The sequence below is a fragment of the Lacerta agilis genome, chromosome 2 (genome assembly GCF_009819535.1).
Source record: "Lacerta agilis isolate rLacAgi1 chromosome 2, rLacAgi1.pri, whole genome shotgun sequence".
Lineage (NCBI taxonomy): Eukaryota > Metazoa > Chordata > Lepidosauria > Squamata > Lacertidae > Lacerta > Lacerta agilis.
The window spans coordinates 81,506,440-81,525,662 of NC_046313.1; the positions used below are offsets into that span (position 1 = coordinate 81,506,440).

At 41.3% G+C, this 19,223-nt stretch overlaps 1 protein-coding gene across 5 annotated transcripts in view; it reads right to left on the minus strand.

Moving 5' to 3' along the window:
* KBTBD12 (kelch repeat and BTB domain containing 12) overlaps positions 1-18,201 on the minus strand; it is a 55,309-nt gene extending 37,108 nt beyond the window's left edge. For 3 of the 5 annotated variants that reach the window (XM_033141038.1, XM_033141040.1, XM_033141039.1), the window contains exons 1-4: positions 18,143-18,201; positions 8,858-10,040; positions 6,946-7,216; positions 1,650-1,800 (exon numbers count right to left, since the gene is read on the minus strand). In XM_033141038.1, the coding sequence (XP_032996929.1) occupies positions 1,650-1,800; positions 6,946-7,216; positions 8,858-9,936 (1,501 nt within the window). In that variant the 5' untranslated portion in view covers positions 9,937-10,040; positions 18,143-18,201. Of the gene's footprint in view, positions 1-411; positions 490-1,516; positions 1,540-1,649; positions 1,801-6,945; positions 7,217-8,857; positions 10,041-18,142 lie in introns of those variants that run through there. The other 2 variants (XM_033141042.1, XM_033141043.1) reach the window with 2 other exon arrangements.
* Between the last annotated feature and the right edge of the window lie 1,022 nt (positions 18,202-19,223).

Sequence of the window (19,223 nt, forward strand, 5' to 3'; positions counted from 1 at the left end):
ATGGGAGCTGGAGTTCAACAACATTTGGTGGGCAATGGGTTTTCCATCCCTATTGTAAAGATTGGTTTAGCCATAACACTCTTTGGTCACCCTTTTAAAATAGAAAAGTTGGGGTAGACAAACACCCCAAGCTGGGGTAAATATGCACAGTTAAAAGAAACTGAATCTTCTGTGACTAGCTGACAGTTTTCAACCTAAACTGTTGAAAATCATTCCAAAATTGTTATACCACTAGGAAGTGTAAACCTGGAATAAAGCCACTGCAATTTCTTTTTGGCAGTTTGCAGTGGTGCTGAGGGAAAAAAACCCACATCTGATTTTGTGTGAGAAAGCCAGGAAATGGAGCACAGACTGACAATTGACAGGATGTGTTGCAGACTGAATCTCCTTCTTGAGAGAATATCACGTGTGGAAAAGAGTTTGTGTTGATTCAATCCAAAACTGAAGGTCGAGCACAAATGCTTCATGAACTTCGGTTTCGGGGTAGATCTGTATATTTGAAATGAAAAGCTTGTGCATCCATCCTCGTATGAGTCATGAACCCTTTATCATGGACTAAATCTAACTCTGCTCCATGTGGTCAGAATTCTGACACCTTTGCTGAAGGATGCATACATATAGCAATGAGGGTGTATATGCAGAACCCTTTTAAGTCTAAAGTATATGTTAAATGAAAATGTGCATAAGTTAGCCCTATGGTCCTTTGCCTCCAGGAAAAGCCACTTTGGGATGCAAGATTGGGAGGGCAGAAACAGCAAGGAGAATGGGCTCAGCCTTTTTTTCCTGCACACATTAATTCTCTGCTCCCAATCACTCACTCCCCAGGTGGCTTTTCCCGTGAAAGAGGCATGGTGGGCTTCTATTTGATTATAACAAGTAGTTAGGACCTTAGCAGAAATCATCTTGATCAGCAAGTTGATTTAGCAAGGAGGGGAAGTAAAAGGGACTAAATCCAGCCCCCCCCCCCCCGGATTTAGAGTTATGCATTTAGAGTGCCAGTGAAAAGAATCATGCTCAGGCCCCATCGGGACATAAAGTTCCTCATCTATTCCCATTCTCTTCCATTCCCTTTCCTTCTTTGTGAATGAAACTGTGTCATCACGTGTCAGCTAAAATCCCATGTTTGTTCTCCAAGATTCTTGAAGGGAGAATTACAACGTGCTTGCCTTAAAATGCCTATTAGTGATCCCTTCAAAAATATGCGAAAGGAGAGCACCCAAAATGCACAAATGTACAAGGAGAGAGCTGTTATTGTGTTGTTAGTGCTCCTATACATATTGGTTTGATTGCCAGAAAGAAAGGTGGGCCATTCTTAGCTCACTGCTACCTGGGGTCCCTTTTAGAATGGCTTTATATTATCACCACTTCGGGCACGGGTGTCAAACCTGTGGCCCTCCTGACGTTACTGAATTCCAACTCGAATAATCCTCAGCCATGGGGATGATGTGAGCTGGAGTCCTAAAGCATCTGGAGGGCTATAAGCTCCCTACCTATGACCTCAAGGGTACTTTCCTCTTGTCCCAGTGTCTTTTCTTTAACCTACAATACAGAGAGAGGGGGGGGGGTGAAATCTTTCACTTGGCAGAGGCAAATAGCTGGGGAAAATAAAAAGTGGCCGCCCTATCTGTTAAAAATCTGTTTGCTCTTACCCAGGACATAAATCTCATTGTTGACTACAGCTGTGCTGAAGCGGTATTTCGAGTACTTCATTGGCGGGCACTCTGTCCATTTGTCTTGGCCTGGGTCATAGCGCAACATTCTGTTGCTTAATCGATCAGGCTCATCGTCAGGAAGATCCATCTGTATGAAATATGACAGCCATATAATAATACAACATTTGGAGCCGTCCGTGCACGCCTGCATGCTATTAATCATGGAAGGCAGCTGAGCAGATAAATAACATAAACACATCAATTATAGCAGCGAAGTGATTCATACTCACTAGGCTTTAACAGCACCCATGACTTGTGGCTGGGAAATACATTGTGGAAGGCGCATGAATAACGACACATTTATATTCTGCAGTTAGGGAGCCGAGGATTTGGGTAATAACAAGCCATCTACGGACACAGTGCTGACAGAACATAGCTCTTTTTATAAGGCTGCTGTGAAGTCTCCGGAAGAAAGTAAAAACCTCTTTATTTCCCCCCAAAAATTGAATTTTAAAACGTTCCTCTTCTTCCAGGCCTTTGGTTAATTAAACTATATGCTGTATATGGCTTTTTAAACTGGAGAGGGATAATTGTTTTTGTTTGTTACTATGTTACTATTTTTGTGTTTTTTATTGTAAAGTGCCCTGTGATCCTCAGATGCAGGGCGGTATAGAAATTTAATAAATAAATAATTTTTAGTTGTTTTTTTTCGGGTTGCTCAGATGTTTCCAGAGATGCTTTGAAGACTTGTGAAAGAACACTTGGGGGGGGGGGTCATTTATTAATGATATAATGCCAAAGCTATAGATAGATGAGAGATAGAGAGATGATAGATAGATAGATAGATATAGATGCACATTTCATTTTGCACGTAATCTGAATTTACTCAAGCACTTCCCCCATCACTTGTATGTATTGTCTTTCTCTTTCACACACCCCCTAGTAAAAAGCCCAGCAAAGGTATGACCATCTTCTGTGTGCCATATGAACAATAATAACTCACAGGTTATTGTCAATCTCAGGATCCCCAGGGGGGGAAAAGACAGGTGAACAAAGCCTAATGGTGCTTTCTTAAGGTGATGACATTTATTGCTGAGAACAAGGGGTGTTTCAACAATGGGTGCGCTTTCTTCTACTGCTGACAAGGAGAAGACCTAGATAGACTGTAGTTCAGGTGTGGGGAAGCTTTGGCCCTCCAGATGTTGCTACACTTCCCATCAGCCCCAGATAGCATGGCCAGGGAGGGTCAGGGATGATGGGAGTTGTAGTTCAGCAACATCTGGAGGGCCAAAGATTCCCCATATCTACCGTAGTTATTCAAAAGGGTATGCTAATGCATAGGATGAATAGTTGTTGAGCTAATGTGGGGAAGTGGTTAACAAAAATAACTGTTTTTAATAAGAAAGCAAACAAGTGAGGATGAGCTGGGGGAAGCCCCACTTCAAATGTCACTGCAGCTTATTCTTAGGCAAGCCACTTAGCTTTAGCCTACCATCTGCAGTACAGACATAATAATACTGGGCTATGTTACCAGATTATTGCAAAGAGTAATGAGATGATGGGTGTGTTGAAAGTGGTTGTTGTTGGTATTATTTGTTTGTTTGTTTATTATTAATTCCATAATAATTAATGCTGGTCAGCTTAATGAAAGAGGGAGCTGTGTGACCCTCAGACCCAATTATCAAGTTTCTGTTTTGTTCTGGAAAAGTTGCCTTAAAGTAATTATACTATGTCTACTTCATCTTGTGACAATTTTATTTAACTGCACTCCCACATAGTGAAAGCTGGCATTTACCACACCAGCATAGACCAACGAAATTATAATATGATGAACTCACTGTATGAAATGCATATTCAGATTTGAGTATTCACCACATGAAAGCTGAAATGGTGTTATCATGCCAGAAAAATAATCTGCAAGTCAGGCCTTAGTTAGAAACATAATTAAAAGATGAATTACCTCTAGATAATGTTGTTGGCCATTCTGTTGCATTGTGTGAAGTGAAAAGAAAGGTCTGTGTCATGCTTAGCAAAACCACACCATCAATGAAGTGTCTGGACACAAAAAGACAGTTTGACTGCACTTAGTCTGAAAGTCCATCTTAGACCATTCAGAGCGTTTCACATTAGTTAGAGCAGTGTTTTTCAACCTTTTTTGGGCAAAGGCACACTTGTTTCATGAAAAAAATCATGAGGCACACCACCATTAGAAAATGTTAAAAAATTTCACTCTGTGCCTATATTGACTATATATAAAGTAATTTTCCCACGGCACACCAGGCAACATCTCGCGGCACACTAGTGTGCCGCGGAACAGTGGTTGAAAAACACTGAGTTAGAGAAGAGTCTATGCATGATTATTTTAAAAGAACCATTTGGGCTCTGGAATTTGAAGGGCTGAGCTGTTGTTGTGAAACTGGTACTGTCTGTGTATTTGCTTCATTTTTCAGTCCTGTGTTATTTGTCCCACCTGTATACATATAATGCAGTGGATCACTGCCTTAAATCTGGAGGATTCTCCCTTCCAAGTGAAGCTTACCTGTTGCTTGTGAAAGAGGCACAAGGAAACAATAAAGAAACAAACCTATGTGGTTACAAGTGGGTAGCCGTGTTGGTCTGCCATAGTCGAAACAAAATAGAAAATTCTTTCCAGTAGCACCTTAGAGACCAACTGAGTTTGTTCTTGGTATGAGCTTTCGTGTGCATGCACACTTCTTCAGATACACTGAAACAGAAGTCACCAGATCCTTAAATATAGTGAGGGAGTGGGGAGGGGTATTACTCAGAAAGGTGGTGGGAATGGGTGATCAGCTGATAGGTGTTGTGGAAAACCTGTTGACGACTCATACCAAGAACAAACTCAGTTGGTCTCTAAGGTGCTACTGGAAAGAAACCTATGTGGGATGTCCTATCCAGACTATGAAAATGATGGATTCTTTGAAAACATGACAAGGAGTCATTCAAAAAACCATTGGCATGTATTGTTGGGTTTTTGTATCTGAGTCCTACATACTTAAATTAAACAACCATTGTTCACTATGCAACTGACAGAAGTCATGAAAAGGCCATTGAGGCTTAATCTATGTTAGGTTTTGTTATGTTGTGTTTTGTTATGTTAGGTTAGGTTAGGTTAGGTTATGAAAGGCTATGTTATGTTATATTGTGTTATGTGGTGTTATGTAACTTGAATTATTTGTATGGTTGGATTTTGTAAATAAGAAGTTTAAATAAAGTATTTTTAAAACATTAAAAAAGAGGCTTAATCTTGTGTAACTGTAAGATTAGGAGTTGGCATTTTTATGCAGCCTATAATTACATGAGGATTAAGTGTCTTCAAAAATCATTGCTCAAAACCGCATGTTCTTTTATCCGTCTGTATGAAAAGCACCCATTATATTGCATCATAGGGCTGCTGGGTTGTTTATGTATGTGTGCTTAAGTGTAGGGAGGCCTGCCTGCTCAGATCAAATGAGAACAGCTACTTGAATTTGATTGCTTTCATCTTCCCTCCCCATTCCTTTTTCCTTTTGTGTCGTGCCTTTTAGATTGTAAGCCACAGAGCAACGGCTGTCTTGTTTTGTTTTTAATCTTGGTATAGGACTTGGTAAACATTTAAGCACTTTATTAATTATGTTAATATCAGAGTATTGTGAGGTAAATAAAGCACCCAAACAACATGCCCATGATTTTCACAGCTAATAGCTAAAACAATAAAAGTTACATTGAACAGAACAGGACGGGACATGAATATTTGCACACATGGAATGTATGTCTGTAGTCTTACTGGGGTTACATCCACACTGTATATTTAAAGCATATTAGACCACTTTAGCGGTCATGATTTCCCCCCCAAAATCCTGGCAACTTTAGTACCTATACCCATCACAGAGCTACAATTACCAGCACACTTAAACTCCAGTTCCCAGGATTCGGTGGTGGTGGGGAAGCCAAGCCTGTTCAGGTGGTATAAGGGTACTTTAAATATATGGCATGGATGTGGACCTGCAGCACTGGAACAAACAATATAGGCAAGTATGTTTTCATATGTTTTCCCACATTCTGTGCTTTCGGATTTCCAATTTATCTGTCAAATATCCTCCATGGGAAACCAACTAATCTACTACTTTAAAAGGTTAGCTGAACAACGGGGTGTAATAAATGAATCATCAGCAATTTGCTGATATAAAAGTTAGTCATGAATTGCAATTAGCCTCTTTGTAGCATGCAAGGTCAGCATTAAGAAGACCCTGGGCTCACACGTGAGCACATGAGAAGAGTCCTGCTCCATATAGACCCATCTAGGTCTTCTTCCTGTTTTCTCACAGTGAGATAGCCCACCCACAAGGGGCAGACTTTGAGGTCCTGTTTCAGGAAGAGCAAATTCTAAATGACATCATGCGCATTGCATTTTTACTGCGGGGAGTGGGCACTGTTTGGATTATGTCACCCAAACAAGGAAATGCCTAATTCATTTCTACACTTGGGTGCGACAGTTGAAAGAGCAGTAAGAATCACTGTTCCTTAACCTCGTGGAGGAAATTAGGCTAATAAGTACACATAGGATTGCAAGCTGGGAAAGGTTATTCTGCCACAATGCATAACCATCTTACGAAGTCAGTGAGCAGGAAGGATGATTGACAGCAGGAGAGTGTGATGGGATGGTGGGGGTGGAATCAAAGCAGCAGACAGGTGAGAAGTGTCTTTGGAGAATGACAGCCAAAGACACGGTTGAAAGTAAGGCTGTGTGTGCATTACTGGCTTAAAATGCAGTTAGGTCATTATTTTTTTCAACTCAAATTGATGCCAGTTTGGAGAAAAATGAATCAAAATGCAGTATTTCATAAGAAATGTCAGGACAGATACAGAACACATATGAATTGTGGCTAATGATATATGCATACCGCTTCTCAAACCAGCAGTGAGAGAATAAAAAATTCTTTCCAGTAGCACCTTAGAGACCAACTAAGTTTGTTCTTGGTATGAGCTTTCGTGTGCATGCAACCCTTCTTCAGAATGCACACGAAAGCTCATGCCAAGAACAAACTTAGTTGGTCTCTAAGGTGCTACTGGAAAGAATTTTTTATTTTATTTTGTTTTGACTATGGCAGACCAACACGGCTACCCACCTGTAACTGCAGCAGTGAGAGCACACTGGATGATGTAAACAAGAGTGTGTACATGTTCTTAGAGGAGCGGAGGCACAGGGAATATGTACAGGCCTCCATAACAAGCACAGGCAGCATGGGTGGAAAAGTACACCACAAATGCGAAAAGGCTCTGCCATATTCCTCACCTGCGGTGTCCAACCTCCCATCACGTACAGCCTGTTTTTCACGGTTACTGCAGCATGGCAGGCCAAGGGCACTGGGAGGGGAGCCAAGGCCCTCCAGTTTTCTTGCTCCATTGAGTACTTCCCCACACAGTTTGTGATATGGTATTGGTTTTTCAGTTTCATCTGACCTCCTGTGACATATAGGTCATTATGGATGGTGCCTAGAGCATAGAGCTCACGAAACTCTGCAGTACACAGACTTTGCCAAGAGTGGTTCCCCCGACTGTTGTACCTGTAAAAAAGAAGAAGAAGCTAATATTAGAATGGTCAGGGCAACAGGTGAATTCAGAAACATTTATACCTAACCCCTCTCTTTATGTGTCATTTTTATTTTCCAACAATGACAAGCAATGCAATTCTAAACATGTACATTTGGGAAGAATGGCAAGATAGAAATTTGATGATGATGATGATGTATGCTCAGAAGGAAGTACTACTGAGCTCAATGTGTCTTTCTCACAAGTATGTGGGAATAGGATTGCAGCCAAAATGTGCCAAAACAACTTCATACCTCGGCAAACTTCTACCCTAAAATGATTGCAATATATATGCCACATGTTTGTGCTGGGTTTATACAGCAGGTGAGAGAGAGAGAGGGAGAGAGGGAGAGAGAGAATCTGTGGCTCTCAAGTTTGAGGCGTTGGTACTGGAACACAGAGCCCTATTGCAGGTTGGAACCAGGATGCCTAAAAGTGTCTCATCTTTTATATACCAACCTGACCACTGCACTCTGTCTGAGAGGGCATCCGGCATACCCCCTCTTATCAGGAGGTCCGTATCTGATAAGACAGGTCACCCATTCTACCCAATGTCAGAATAAGCTCTTAGCAAGGCAGCAGCTATCCTGCAGAACTCCGTCCCACAACATCTGGAGGGCAAGGCCAGTGGAGAACATACTGACTATTGGGAGGGTGTAGCAATATCAGCAGCAAGGGTAATTTTCTGTCAGGAAAATTCTTCTGTCTTCTATCCTGTTTTTGTTTGTTTTTTGTTTTTTAGAGGTAGAAAACAGAATGAACAGTGTGTATACCTAGCCTTACAGCTCAGTCCTAATCAGGATTTCTTCAAAATAATTCCTCTTGATTTTCTTGGGATTTATACCCTACCTCAGTTTCTCTTAAAACATCGTGAAGACTTTCAGTAGTAATGATACTGCTGAGTAAACAAGAATAAGAGCACTAAACTTTTTGCAATGCCTGTGATTCAACAGGGACTAAAACCATTGCAAAAGGAGGAGGAAAAAACAATAACTAGTAGCCTATGGAATTATTTGTGGCACATAGAGGGCACTCTAGCCATTGTTATCAATGAATGGGCTAAGAAATAAAAGATTTAGTCCACAGCCTGTAGAAATTCCACTTGAGCGACTGTTGATTTATATTTATATTGTACATATTGTACTAAATACACTGCAGGAGTCAAAGGGAACTCTGTAGAAGCCTGTGTCTTGGCAACAACATAGCCACCTAAAGCAGATACTTTATAGTAGTATAATAAATAAACTGGTAATGGTGAATAAAATAAAATAAAAATAATACTTCTCAGATGCCACCAATATAAGTCAGATGAATAATTATAATTGTCTGAAATCTTTCATAAACTCAATTACATGTGGTATCTTTTTAATTAGCACTGTTATGAAATAATGGATCTGAGGTTAGAGCCCAAGAAAGAGGCTGTTACGTTTGCCAACCTCTGAAGTTAGGCAGAATACCAGAAGGTTAGAGGAAGAGGTTTGTGCCGCACAGCATTAAAAAGGCATTGGGGTGAGTGCTGTAGCCCTTAAACCTTAACTTCTATGCACACATGGTAATTTGAAGTTTATGATGGGGTGCTAGTTGTATTTGGTTTCTTCATGTCAGAGGATACAAACCTATAAATTTCAATTTTCTTGGTCTTTTGCCTAGACATTTTGGCAGCGCTTGCCTCCCCGGCCACAATGATATCATTATTCTCAGTAACCACACCGGTGCATACGCATCCCAAGCCTTCTCCATATTTCGGAGAGGGAATGAAGTACGTCTTTTGTGTAATAGGAGCATAACAGAAACTGGCATCGCCGTAGTTACCGTGTCTTGATCTGATGCCCTGCGAGTTATTGCCAATGCAAAGCAGAAGGGTAGTGGTCTCCATGCCATAGCGAAGGGTGAGAGAAGGTTGGTTGGTTTTCCTGATAGTTTCTAATGCTCTCTCAATCATCTCACTACACAGTGCATTACTGAGAAGCACCGTGTTTCTTTTCCGAGCTTCGACTAGGAACGAAGGGCTTATGAGCACCAGCCTGACTTGCTTCAGGAGCTCAGAGAGGTGATCTGCTCGCAATTTCCTGCTGTGGTTAACCCATCTGAGGACTAAGTCCAAGATGCTCTCTTCCCTGGACACATTCAGATCATCTGATCTTATCAGATTTAGCAACTGCTGCATTTCAACCTCCAGTATTTCTTCATGCAGGCTCACCTCTGCAAAGTGCAGGTACAAATACCTCCTGGCTTGATCGGACAGCTCTTCGGCCCCAATGTGCTTAGCAAAGTAATGGATTCCCACGCAGTTGGAAGCATCCATGTGCTCCATCATGTATGCCTGACACATGCTGGAAACGTCATCCATCTGCATGAAAAATGCAGTGGTGGCCACACCCTGTACGTTGGAATTAGTGAGGTGCAGCTCAGCCGTGTACATGTACTGGAGAAGTATGGACACACTCTCTGCTGACACGTCATGCAGCGCCACTTCTTTCTGTGTGCATTCAATCAGGCCGCAGGTAAACATTGCTTTGAAGTAGGGGCTGAAAGCAGACAGCATCAGTTTGTGGCAAGGGAACTTTTCACCTTCAGCCACCAAAACCACATCAATCATTTCCGATAAATCTTTCATACTTTTTATTTGATCCAGTAAATTCAAGCTATGCCGCTGCTTCCTTTTACCCTCGGACTTGTAATCCATGCTAAACATTTGTGTGTTGTTAAGATCCTCTCTTGTGCTTGCTTGAGGTTTGAAAGACAAGCTATTGGCATATCTAATAGCTTTGAAAGTGAAGTTCCTTCAATATGATGCTCCTGGAGGGGAGAAGGAGAAACATGTAATTTTCTTATGTGAACAAATCTTCAAATTGTCTGACAATCAAGTTTTACTGTTACAGCCTAAAGGCAGTAAATATTTTGAGAAGATGGTTATAAATTTGCAATACATACAATTTTATTTATTTATTTGTTTATTTGCAAATTTAGGATTTTCAATTTCTAGTTGAACAACAACAAAAACCCAGTGTTTTTCCACTCCAGATTTTGAGGATTGAACAATTTGCACCAGGAGCTGGTTTAATTTATGTCCTTTGTCAGTGACAAGATCCTGAATAATGCATTACTATAGCAATATTTGAACAAATATGCAGAATAGTCATAGTGCGAATGTTAAGAATTCATGAGAATGTTGAGACCCAGTATATAAATCTGGATTCTAATGGATAAATTCTGCAGTCTCCATCCATCAAAACCCATGCATTTTTGTAAACCATTCACTAATTCATACATCTATGCCTACTTAAAAACAAATTCTTTTTCCTATTTAGTTTCCAAATCCAATGCAGATTCCAGCAAAGAAACATTGGTGCAGAAACTTTGACTGGGCATTAACTGATGCTGCAACTTTACTCTGACATCCAGTGTCCAATATAAATTGTTGTGGGAGAAAACTCAGCTAATGGAAGTGTTTTGATTCTGCAGCCTATGGGAAACAATGCACAAGCTCTTCCCTATAATCACAAGTAAAGGCTGAGTGCTTCTATACTCACAAGTCCAAATTCTTGTATTGGGCTGGGGTGGAGAATCTGTCCTGCAACTCCAATAATCACTGAGCATTACCGGTAATTGTACCATCTTTTTAGATTTCTTAATGCTTAAAAATCCCTTTAGATGTTTTTGTTTTTGTTAATTAAATGAGATTTTATTTTGAATATTTTTTATCACTTTGGTGTTTGCTGCCCCGCACACCTTTGGGAGGAAGGTTAGGGCATACATTTATTTGTTGTTGTTACTGTATTAATGATACTGATGTTTGCTGGGGCTGATGGAAATTCAGCACATTCTGGAGGAACACAGCTTCCCAAAAGAAAGCACCTTGCTCTAGTTTAGCTCTCTTCTTCTATAATGAAAGAGGAGGGTAGCTAGATTTTGTTCAAAGAACAGTTCCTGGAGACAAATTGCCAAAGAGCTATTAATACATGAAAATAAGACTCCCACTGAAGTAACATTTTGATAATATTTTGCATTAGACATCCTGGATTGAGGGAGCTTCCTAGGTAGAGCTGAGAATTCAACAGCTCATAAGGGGGAATGAAGAGAAGGGAAGACAGGAAAGAACAATTTTTTCTTCATCATCCGATTGTTATGGACGAATATAACAGCACATCTAATAAGGAGGAGAGAATTACAAGGCTAGATTGGGGACCTATAAACCATACTATTTTGGACATGAAGGTTGCCATGGGAGACAAAATGCTAGCAAAGATGTAAGATCACGGTCCTGAGCAAAACCTAATTCTATCACATAATGAGAACAGCGCAGTTGTCACTTTTTCATACATGCATCCCAAAATGCTCTTGGTTAACTTGCCAAGAGGAGATGGCCCACCCTGTTCAATCGGACTAATTCCCAAGTGCATTTGCATACAGTTGTTGAAGCCATAAGAGGATAGCACGCTTCTCCCAGGTGTGTGATTTCTATATTCTCGTGTACAGTAATTAGATTTCTCTCTCTTTTTGATCTTGGTTATGTAAGATAGAAAGCATTTTGGTTTTTTAAAAAAAACACAAAGATTTTATTGGTTTTCCACACAATAAAAGACAATACAACAGGACAAATACAACAACAAATACAACAATCAAAACAGCATAAAAAACAAATACAAACCTCAACTGGAACACCAATATTCCTTTTACTACTTAAAAAAATTCTTGTTTCAAATCTACATAGGGGGACTTCCCCCGTTTTCTCTCCTTTGCTTCCAATTCTAATTTACTTTAATAACTTCTCATCTCTAAAGTTTAATTCATCACTGTCAAAATATCTAAACAGACTTCTTAATGTTTATTTTTACTTCATAATACAACCTATTACTTCTTAGCTCAAATCTTACATCTTATTTTACTTAAACTGCTGCTGATAAACAATTCACATATCTCTTCACTAGTTCAAAATCTTAAATTCTTAACACACTGACTTCAGGGTACCATGGTGAGCCATCCTAGTTATATTTTAAATATTCTCACCCTATCCCTCTTCTAACCATTTTCCTTCGCCATCTTGGGATCACCCCCCAGACATTTCTCCATCTCCCTCCAACATCGTCCAGAATGTCCTCTTTTTCTTTAAAACCAAAGGTCAAGACGCAGTCCATAAACATCCTTGCAAGGAACTCCAGGGAACACAAATCATCACCTTCCAGCATCTCCATTTCAGAATTCCAGTCATCTTCTAGTTGTAGTTTCAAAAATCTTTTCCCCTTCATTTCTGGGCTCTCACCCCAGAAATTGGATATAAATTGTCTTCTAACCCTGGGTCTCTCACACCAACAGGATTTTCCATCTTCTCGGAGTTGCATAGTCACTGTATTTTGTTTCTCAAAAATTTCCTCAAGTTCCCTAGCAAGGTTTTCTTCCAGTTTAAGTTCTCAAGAGTCTTTCCTGTTGCATATAACTTTTCCTTGACATCCTGCTTCAACAAATTTAATTTCTGGTTTAACAATTCTAACTTCAAAAGAATAATCCTTTGTTCATGGGTCAGACCCGGATCTAAAGCCAGTTTAAAAATGAAACCAAGCATGGTAGAAGTAGGCAAAGGGTATCAAGTTTCAGTACTTTTCCATCTTTAACCACAAGTTTCAGCCGCCATTTTCCACCGAATCAGGGTGAAAAGATTCTAATCCAACAACTTAAAAGAAGAAATATTTCCAACATCTTAGTTCCCCTAAAAGGGGTTCAGCCGGTCTCGCTTGTCAAAAAGCTCCATAGAAACTTTGTATCCGCTACTGCAGCAGCAGCAGCTAGAAACAGTGTTATTTTCTTCATTCAACAAAGGGAGGAACGGGCTTCCTTTTGACGTTCCTCCCGGAGTGCCAATTGTCAAAAAATTTAAATCCAATTAACTCCGTACTCACGGCCTACGGGTTTCTTCTTTTTTTCCTTCAAATCAGGTAAGAACGACGCGCTCAGTGCAGGCGGCAGCCGCCACTTCGCCTGCCCGGTTGGGGCATTACCTCCACAGCCCGGCACCGTTGTCCCTTCACTCCTGCGCCCCTTTTACAAGGGGAACGGGAGAAGGGTTCAGCGCCATAGTGGGCTCGCTGGAGAGCCCGTGCCGCGGGACGCTCGACCCGCGGTTTAGCGGAGCCCGCTGTGCGGTAGCGGAGCTCCTACCCCCGGGGCAGGCCGAAACGACCCTCGACCGCCCGCAATGGCGTCCTCGCCGGAAGTCAAGATAGAAAGCATTTTGGGAGGGAAAGGAAGAACCATGCTGGCCCCATATCGGCGAAAGAACATGCTGGGAAAAGGAACTGAGAAAGAAAGCTAGGAATGGGACCTGTAGAAAACAGCTTGCCCTCTTCCTTCTGAATTCTCACCTTGCAATCAAACCCCTTTAAAGCACATGGTCTCCCTCAAAGAATCATGGGAACTGTAGTTTGTTAAGTGTGCTGTGAACTCTTGAAGGGGTTAAAGTAACAGTTCCCAGGATTCTGGGGGGGAGGGAGCCAGGACTGTTAAATTGTTAAAGATGTGCTTTAAACGTTTGGTGTGGGTGTGACTCCTGAGAAAGAAGCTCAGTTTCTGAAAGTTTGGTTCAGAACCTGAGTTCTGTTAACTCTAGATATAAACCACAAATATGGAAGACTTACGAGAATGTATCTCATAAAATTAAGTCATGAAACTTAATTTTATGAGATAACGGGGATCAAGCATAATTTTGGGGAGGCCAGTTCAAAGCTGTCACTCAAGCCTGCTCTCACAAATACCTGCAGGCTTCTCTATATCCATGGCCCTGAGTGGAGGAGAATTTATTCAAGGAAGTGTGGAATAGTATTAAACAGTTATTGTTTGTTCTTCTTTAAAACTATTATTACAGACATGTGCCTAGACCTGGGGTTTATTTGGACCCTCAAATCTCAGTCCAATATATTTTGCTCCTCAAATACTGCTCCCCCACAACTAGGACACACACACACACACACACACACACAGGCTGAGAGCCTCAATGGTGCCCCTCTGGAAGCTTCACCCAGGGCAAAAAACCCAGCTAGCCCTCTGAAGCTACGGTGCTGCCCTCACCACAATAAAGATCCCAACTGATCTGATTTCCTAGAATATATCTTGATCATAGATTGGGGGTGGGGGTGGGGTTCTAAGCAGTGCATGCTCAGTGGACCCTAGTAGGTGCAGCAGGGCTGTGCTGCTTGTAACAGCACAGAAGGTACCGGTATTTCCTGCGAGTTTACTGCAGCTGAGGAGTGGAGGGAAATGCTTCACTATCTGTGGGGATAGCCAGCAGATGGGACGACCAGTAATCCCAGAGTTCCTGCTCCCACTGCGTCGTGAAAGGGTCCGCTGGCTATGATCTGAAGGTAGTTGTCGTGAGTTCTGAAGGTTGCTGAAGTTTCTGAAGGTTTTCTGCAGGTGTCTGGAAGTTCCGAAGATTCCGGAGGTCTCCGGAGAAGAAGATAAACTAAACTAGGTAGCGGCCAAAACTTAGAAGGCCAAATAAAAGCTTTTTAAATAAAATGAAATAAATACTAAGAGACTGCAGTCAATGGTGAAGAAGCTCTCAACTGCTCTGTGCAGCTGGTTTTGGTTTTGGTTTCTCTCTGGCTTGTCACGCACCGATGTTCTCTCTGGCTTGTCTTGCGCGTTCTCCACACACACGACAGAGAGCGGAGGCTATTTATTGAAGAATCAAACATCGTCATAACATTTACGTGAACCAATCACAACCTTGTTTCTATGCTAGTTTTGGGCGGGAAACAAACTACTGACCGTTACATTGGCCAAATTGGCGCGCTTCGCCCAAACGCGGAGGGATCCATGCAGCAAAACTCCCTGCTGGATCCTTTGTCCTTCCTTCCTAATGTGGAAGGACACCTAAAGTAAATCCAAACAAACAGGTGCAGTAGCACCTTTAAAAACATATTCCCACAACTATCTGCAAATACTGGTAGGTAGGTTCTCTGGGTGTGCACTAAATTTGCTCCAGATTTTTATTTTTAAAATCAATATGGTACAGGGATAGTTTCTTTATGTACTGATGCAGTTTGGTACCTGAATGAAATACAGAAATCCTTCTCTGTGTCTAATGAATAGCACAATACAATAAAGAACAGTAAAATATAATATAATATGGTATGGCTTTCACTTTTAACTCCCTGCTCCATTGTAACACCATCATTTTCCTAATATGCTAATTGCTAAGGCTTGAAAGGCTTTAAAAAAACCTTGCTTTACTGTGTATAATACAAACACTTGAAATACCACATTTAAAGAAAAGAAAGAAAGAAGGCTGCATTCTCCCTTTTTATTACTTTTATTGGTTACCCTTTGTGTCCTGACAATGTTAATTTCGTTTTCCTACTAGTAAATCTGTTTTAAATTTAGTAATTATTAGGGTATTTAACACAGCATGCTTTCCCATTCTTTATCAAAACCTCTAGCAGTTGTGCTTTGGCAACACTCTGTACATCTGCTCTCCAGGACTACTGTTAGGAAATACCCCAAAACATTGTGCAGAAATAGAGCATTAAGGCTGCAATAAGAGGTGACTCTCAACTTATGCGGGGGTGACATTCTGGGGATAGTGTGTAAAGCCAAAATCGTGTATAGTCAAAACAAATTGGGGTCAATGGCTATAAAAATAAAATGGTAAACCACTTTTAAGAGAACTGGGACTTGGATTGCCATTTTCTTCCCCAGACGCCTGCCCCGTTTCTGTCTCCTTCTGCCCTCTTTAATCCCCCCTTTTCTTGCCAAGCACGTAAGCTGAATGCACATGTGTTAAATGCATATATAAGTTGTGAGTTGTACCTGTATTATTACTTGGGAGTGGGTCCCATTGAATTCAGTGCTTTTTCTGGGGGTACTCAGGCGTACACAATACCTACACCTCCCCTCCCCAAGTTAAGGGCTTTTAGCCTGTGGGTTGGCAAAGCCATAGCTTTGGACTCAGTGTAAAGAGGACGTCTGGCTCTGTGATCTTTGCTCCAGACAAGACTAGTTCCTAGTCTGTTGTCCTCCTCACACTCCTTTTAGAAGCATCGTTAACTAGTAGTTTCTGTGGCGATGAGTCATCTGGACCCTAGTTCTGCACAGTGGTCCTTAATAGTCTTGGCTAGGGCCATTAACTTAATGAAGAGACTATTTTGACCGCTTCAGCGGGTCCTCTCTCATCTTGCAGATATAAAACCACAGGTTTGGAGGAGATCGAAAGATGACACCCAGACTACCCCATGCTACAACAAGACATTTTGGTCATCTCTGGTATAAATAACAAGTTGATTCACAGCGTAAAGACACCTGACATTTCCAGTGTTCCTATTAGCTAAGGAACTCACAAGTCATATGTGGCAAATGTATGTTCCATCCATCATACATTAACACTGGCACTACACAACTTTGGTCACTGGCTCCTGTGAAGGAGCAGTTTTGCAGCCTCTTAATTTCCTCCAGTGGTATGAAATCTCTTATTTACTTGGCTGCGTACACACAATAGATTTAAAGCACTTTATCCCCTCACCCCAAATAAGCCAGAGAACTGTGGTTCACAGAGTTGCAATACCCTTAATAAACTACAGTCCCCAGGATTTTGAAGGTAACATGTACACATTGAAGTAATGTGTATTATATGTGCATGGTGTGTATGCACCCTTACTTTGCATTCCTTTCTCGCTGGCAGTGTTTGACCAATATAGAGGTGAAACTTGAAAAACTTAAAAGGTGAAACTAATATATGAGATAGACTCATGACATGCAAAGCGAGATATGTCAAGGCTCTATTTGTTATAATTGTGATGATTATGGCGTACAGCTGATGAGAACCCCAAATTAACAATTTCAACTTTGGGGTTTTCATCAGCTGTACGCCATAATCATCACAATTATAACAGATAAAGGCTTGACATATCTCGCTTTGCATGCCATGAGTCTATCTCATATATTAAACTCCAGTAGCTAACGAAAACAATTGCTTACATAAATGGACTTTTCCACAATATTCTAATTTTTCGAGTTTCACCTGTATGTAACCTTAAGCAATTCTGTCAGATTCAGGTACTCTCAGGGCCTGCACGTCCATTAAGGCGAACTAGGCAATTGCCTAGGGCACCAAAATGGAGGGGGCGCTGGCCAGGCTTGGGCGGGGGGCGGGACGGACTAGCAGCAGCTTCTCCGCTACAGTGGAGAAACCGCTGCTTGCCTCTCCACCCCCCCACCTCCTGCTAAAGCAGGCTTTGGCCGGGGGCGGGGAGGGGTGCGGCAGACGATTGGACTCGCCTAGGGCACCAGAAGCCCTAGCACCGGTCCTGGGTACTCTGCACCCAAATTAGAACTCCCATATCAGCAATAGATCAATTATGCATCTAAGTGTGTATTGTTATCTCACAGGGCACAATAATATACTCAATCTGAGTCTGTAACTCCATGGCTGTAGCTGGTAAATCTACTGCAGATATTTTCTGTGAATATATTTCTCTAGAAATTGGTGTTGAATTCAGTTTCTAGGCTTTCTGTAGTTGCCTTGTTTGATGTCTGTAGCCCTGGAACCTAATAGTTTAACGCTCCTTCAGTCTCATTCAGACACAAATATTCTAATATTGACTTCAGTTTCAGGCAGTCTCATGCAATCTCATTGGCAGTTCTGTATAATTTATCACACATTTGATGTACAATATGGCTTCATATTGAAGTATTGCAAAGAAACCTTCAATGGCTGCCATTGTCTGCCATGCTAGATTCAAAATTTTCCCATATGCTGGCACCCTCATCTCTGTAGAATGCAGTTACTTTTTTCTTTTTGTTTCTCAAGGCCTAGTTTAGGCCCGTATTCCCGTCACAAACATCACTACCCTGCCACCTAAAGCTCAGCCTAAAAGCATTGTATCCATTTCCAAAAGAGGCATATTTACCTTTTTCTCTCGGCATTTCTGTTACTTCTGGGTCTTGGGGGGACCAGGATGGGAGGAGTAGAGAGGTACAGACGGAGAGGAGGAAAAGCAATCCTCCTTTTGCCTGGTGCATATACCAGAGTCACATGTGGATGGAATGAAAGCCAGAAGATATAAATAGGCTTGGCTCAATATTATTTGACTTGGCACTTTGAGAGATCTGTATTAATGTCACATCGCGGGGGCACATTGGGACTCGGTGAGACAACTCGCCACCTGGCATTTGTGCTTCTCCTGTATAAATCAACATGTAGCTATAAAAATAAAATGGTGAACCAATTTTAAGAGAACTGGGACTTGGAACTGGACTTTAATAACTGGGGCAAGTCAGCCTTGCTTTTGCTGTACTGGTGGGGAAGGACGACGGTGGACATGTGCTCAACTTTACAGAGGACAATCCTCTGAGCTCCTGCCCCACTCTCTTCACATTGGCCTAGTTTGCTTGTCAAAGCATGGCTTAGCCACGAACATGCAGGCTCCCAGAGACGAGCTACGCCAATGTCTGGTTTAGCGTATTGTCCAAATCCAGACCCATGGTTTAGCTCTCTGCAGCCTAACCATGAGCTGTCATTAAGGCACAGCAACAAAAATAACTGGGGATGAGCAAAGTAATCTGAAAACATTCACACAAAGCTATGGTTTGATTTAGCATGATATACCGGTAGAAACCAGTCTATACACAAAGGCTGTGTGTAGACGCTGCACTGTTTGTTTGTTTGTTTTTTTAAAATTATTGGTTTTTCCATCTACCTGTATACATCCTCTAACAATATTTCTCTAACAATTTTCCACATTCCCCCCCTCCTCCTCTGGACTTGCCTCATATTCCCATTTTGTTTTATTTCCATATTACTTACCCTGCGTCTTGTTTCCCAAAATTTTCACAATACATATAGTCTTATTTTTTGTTATACAGTATACAATTGTGTTTGTTTATTCAAACCCTGCCAATGAGTCCAGTTCTTTATGTTGCCTCTTCATATATGTTGTAAATGGTTCCCATTCTCTTTTAAAGTCTTCATTATCCTTTTCATGTAATTTA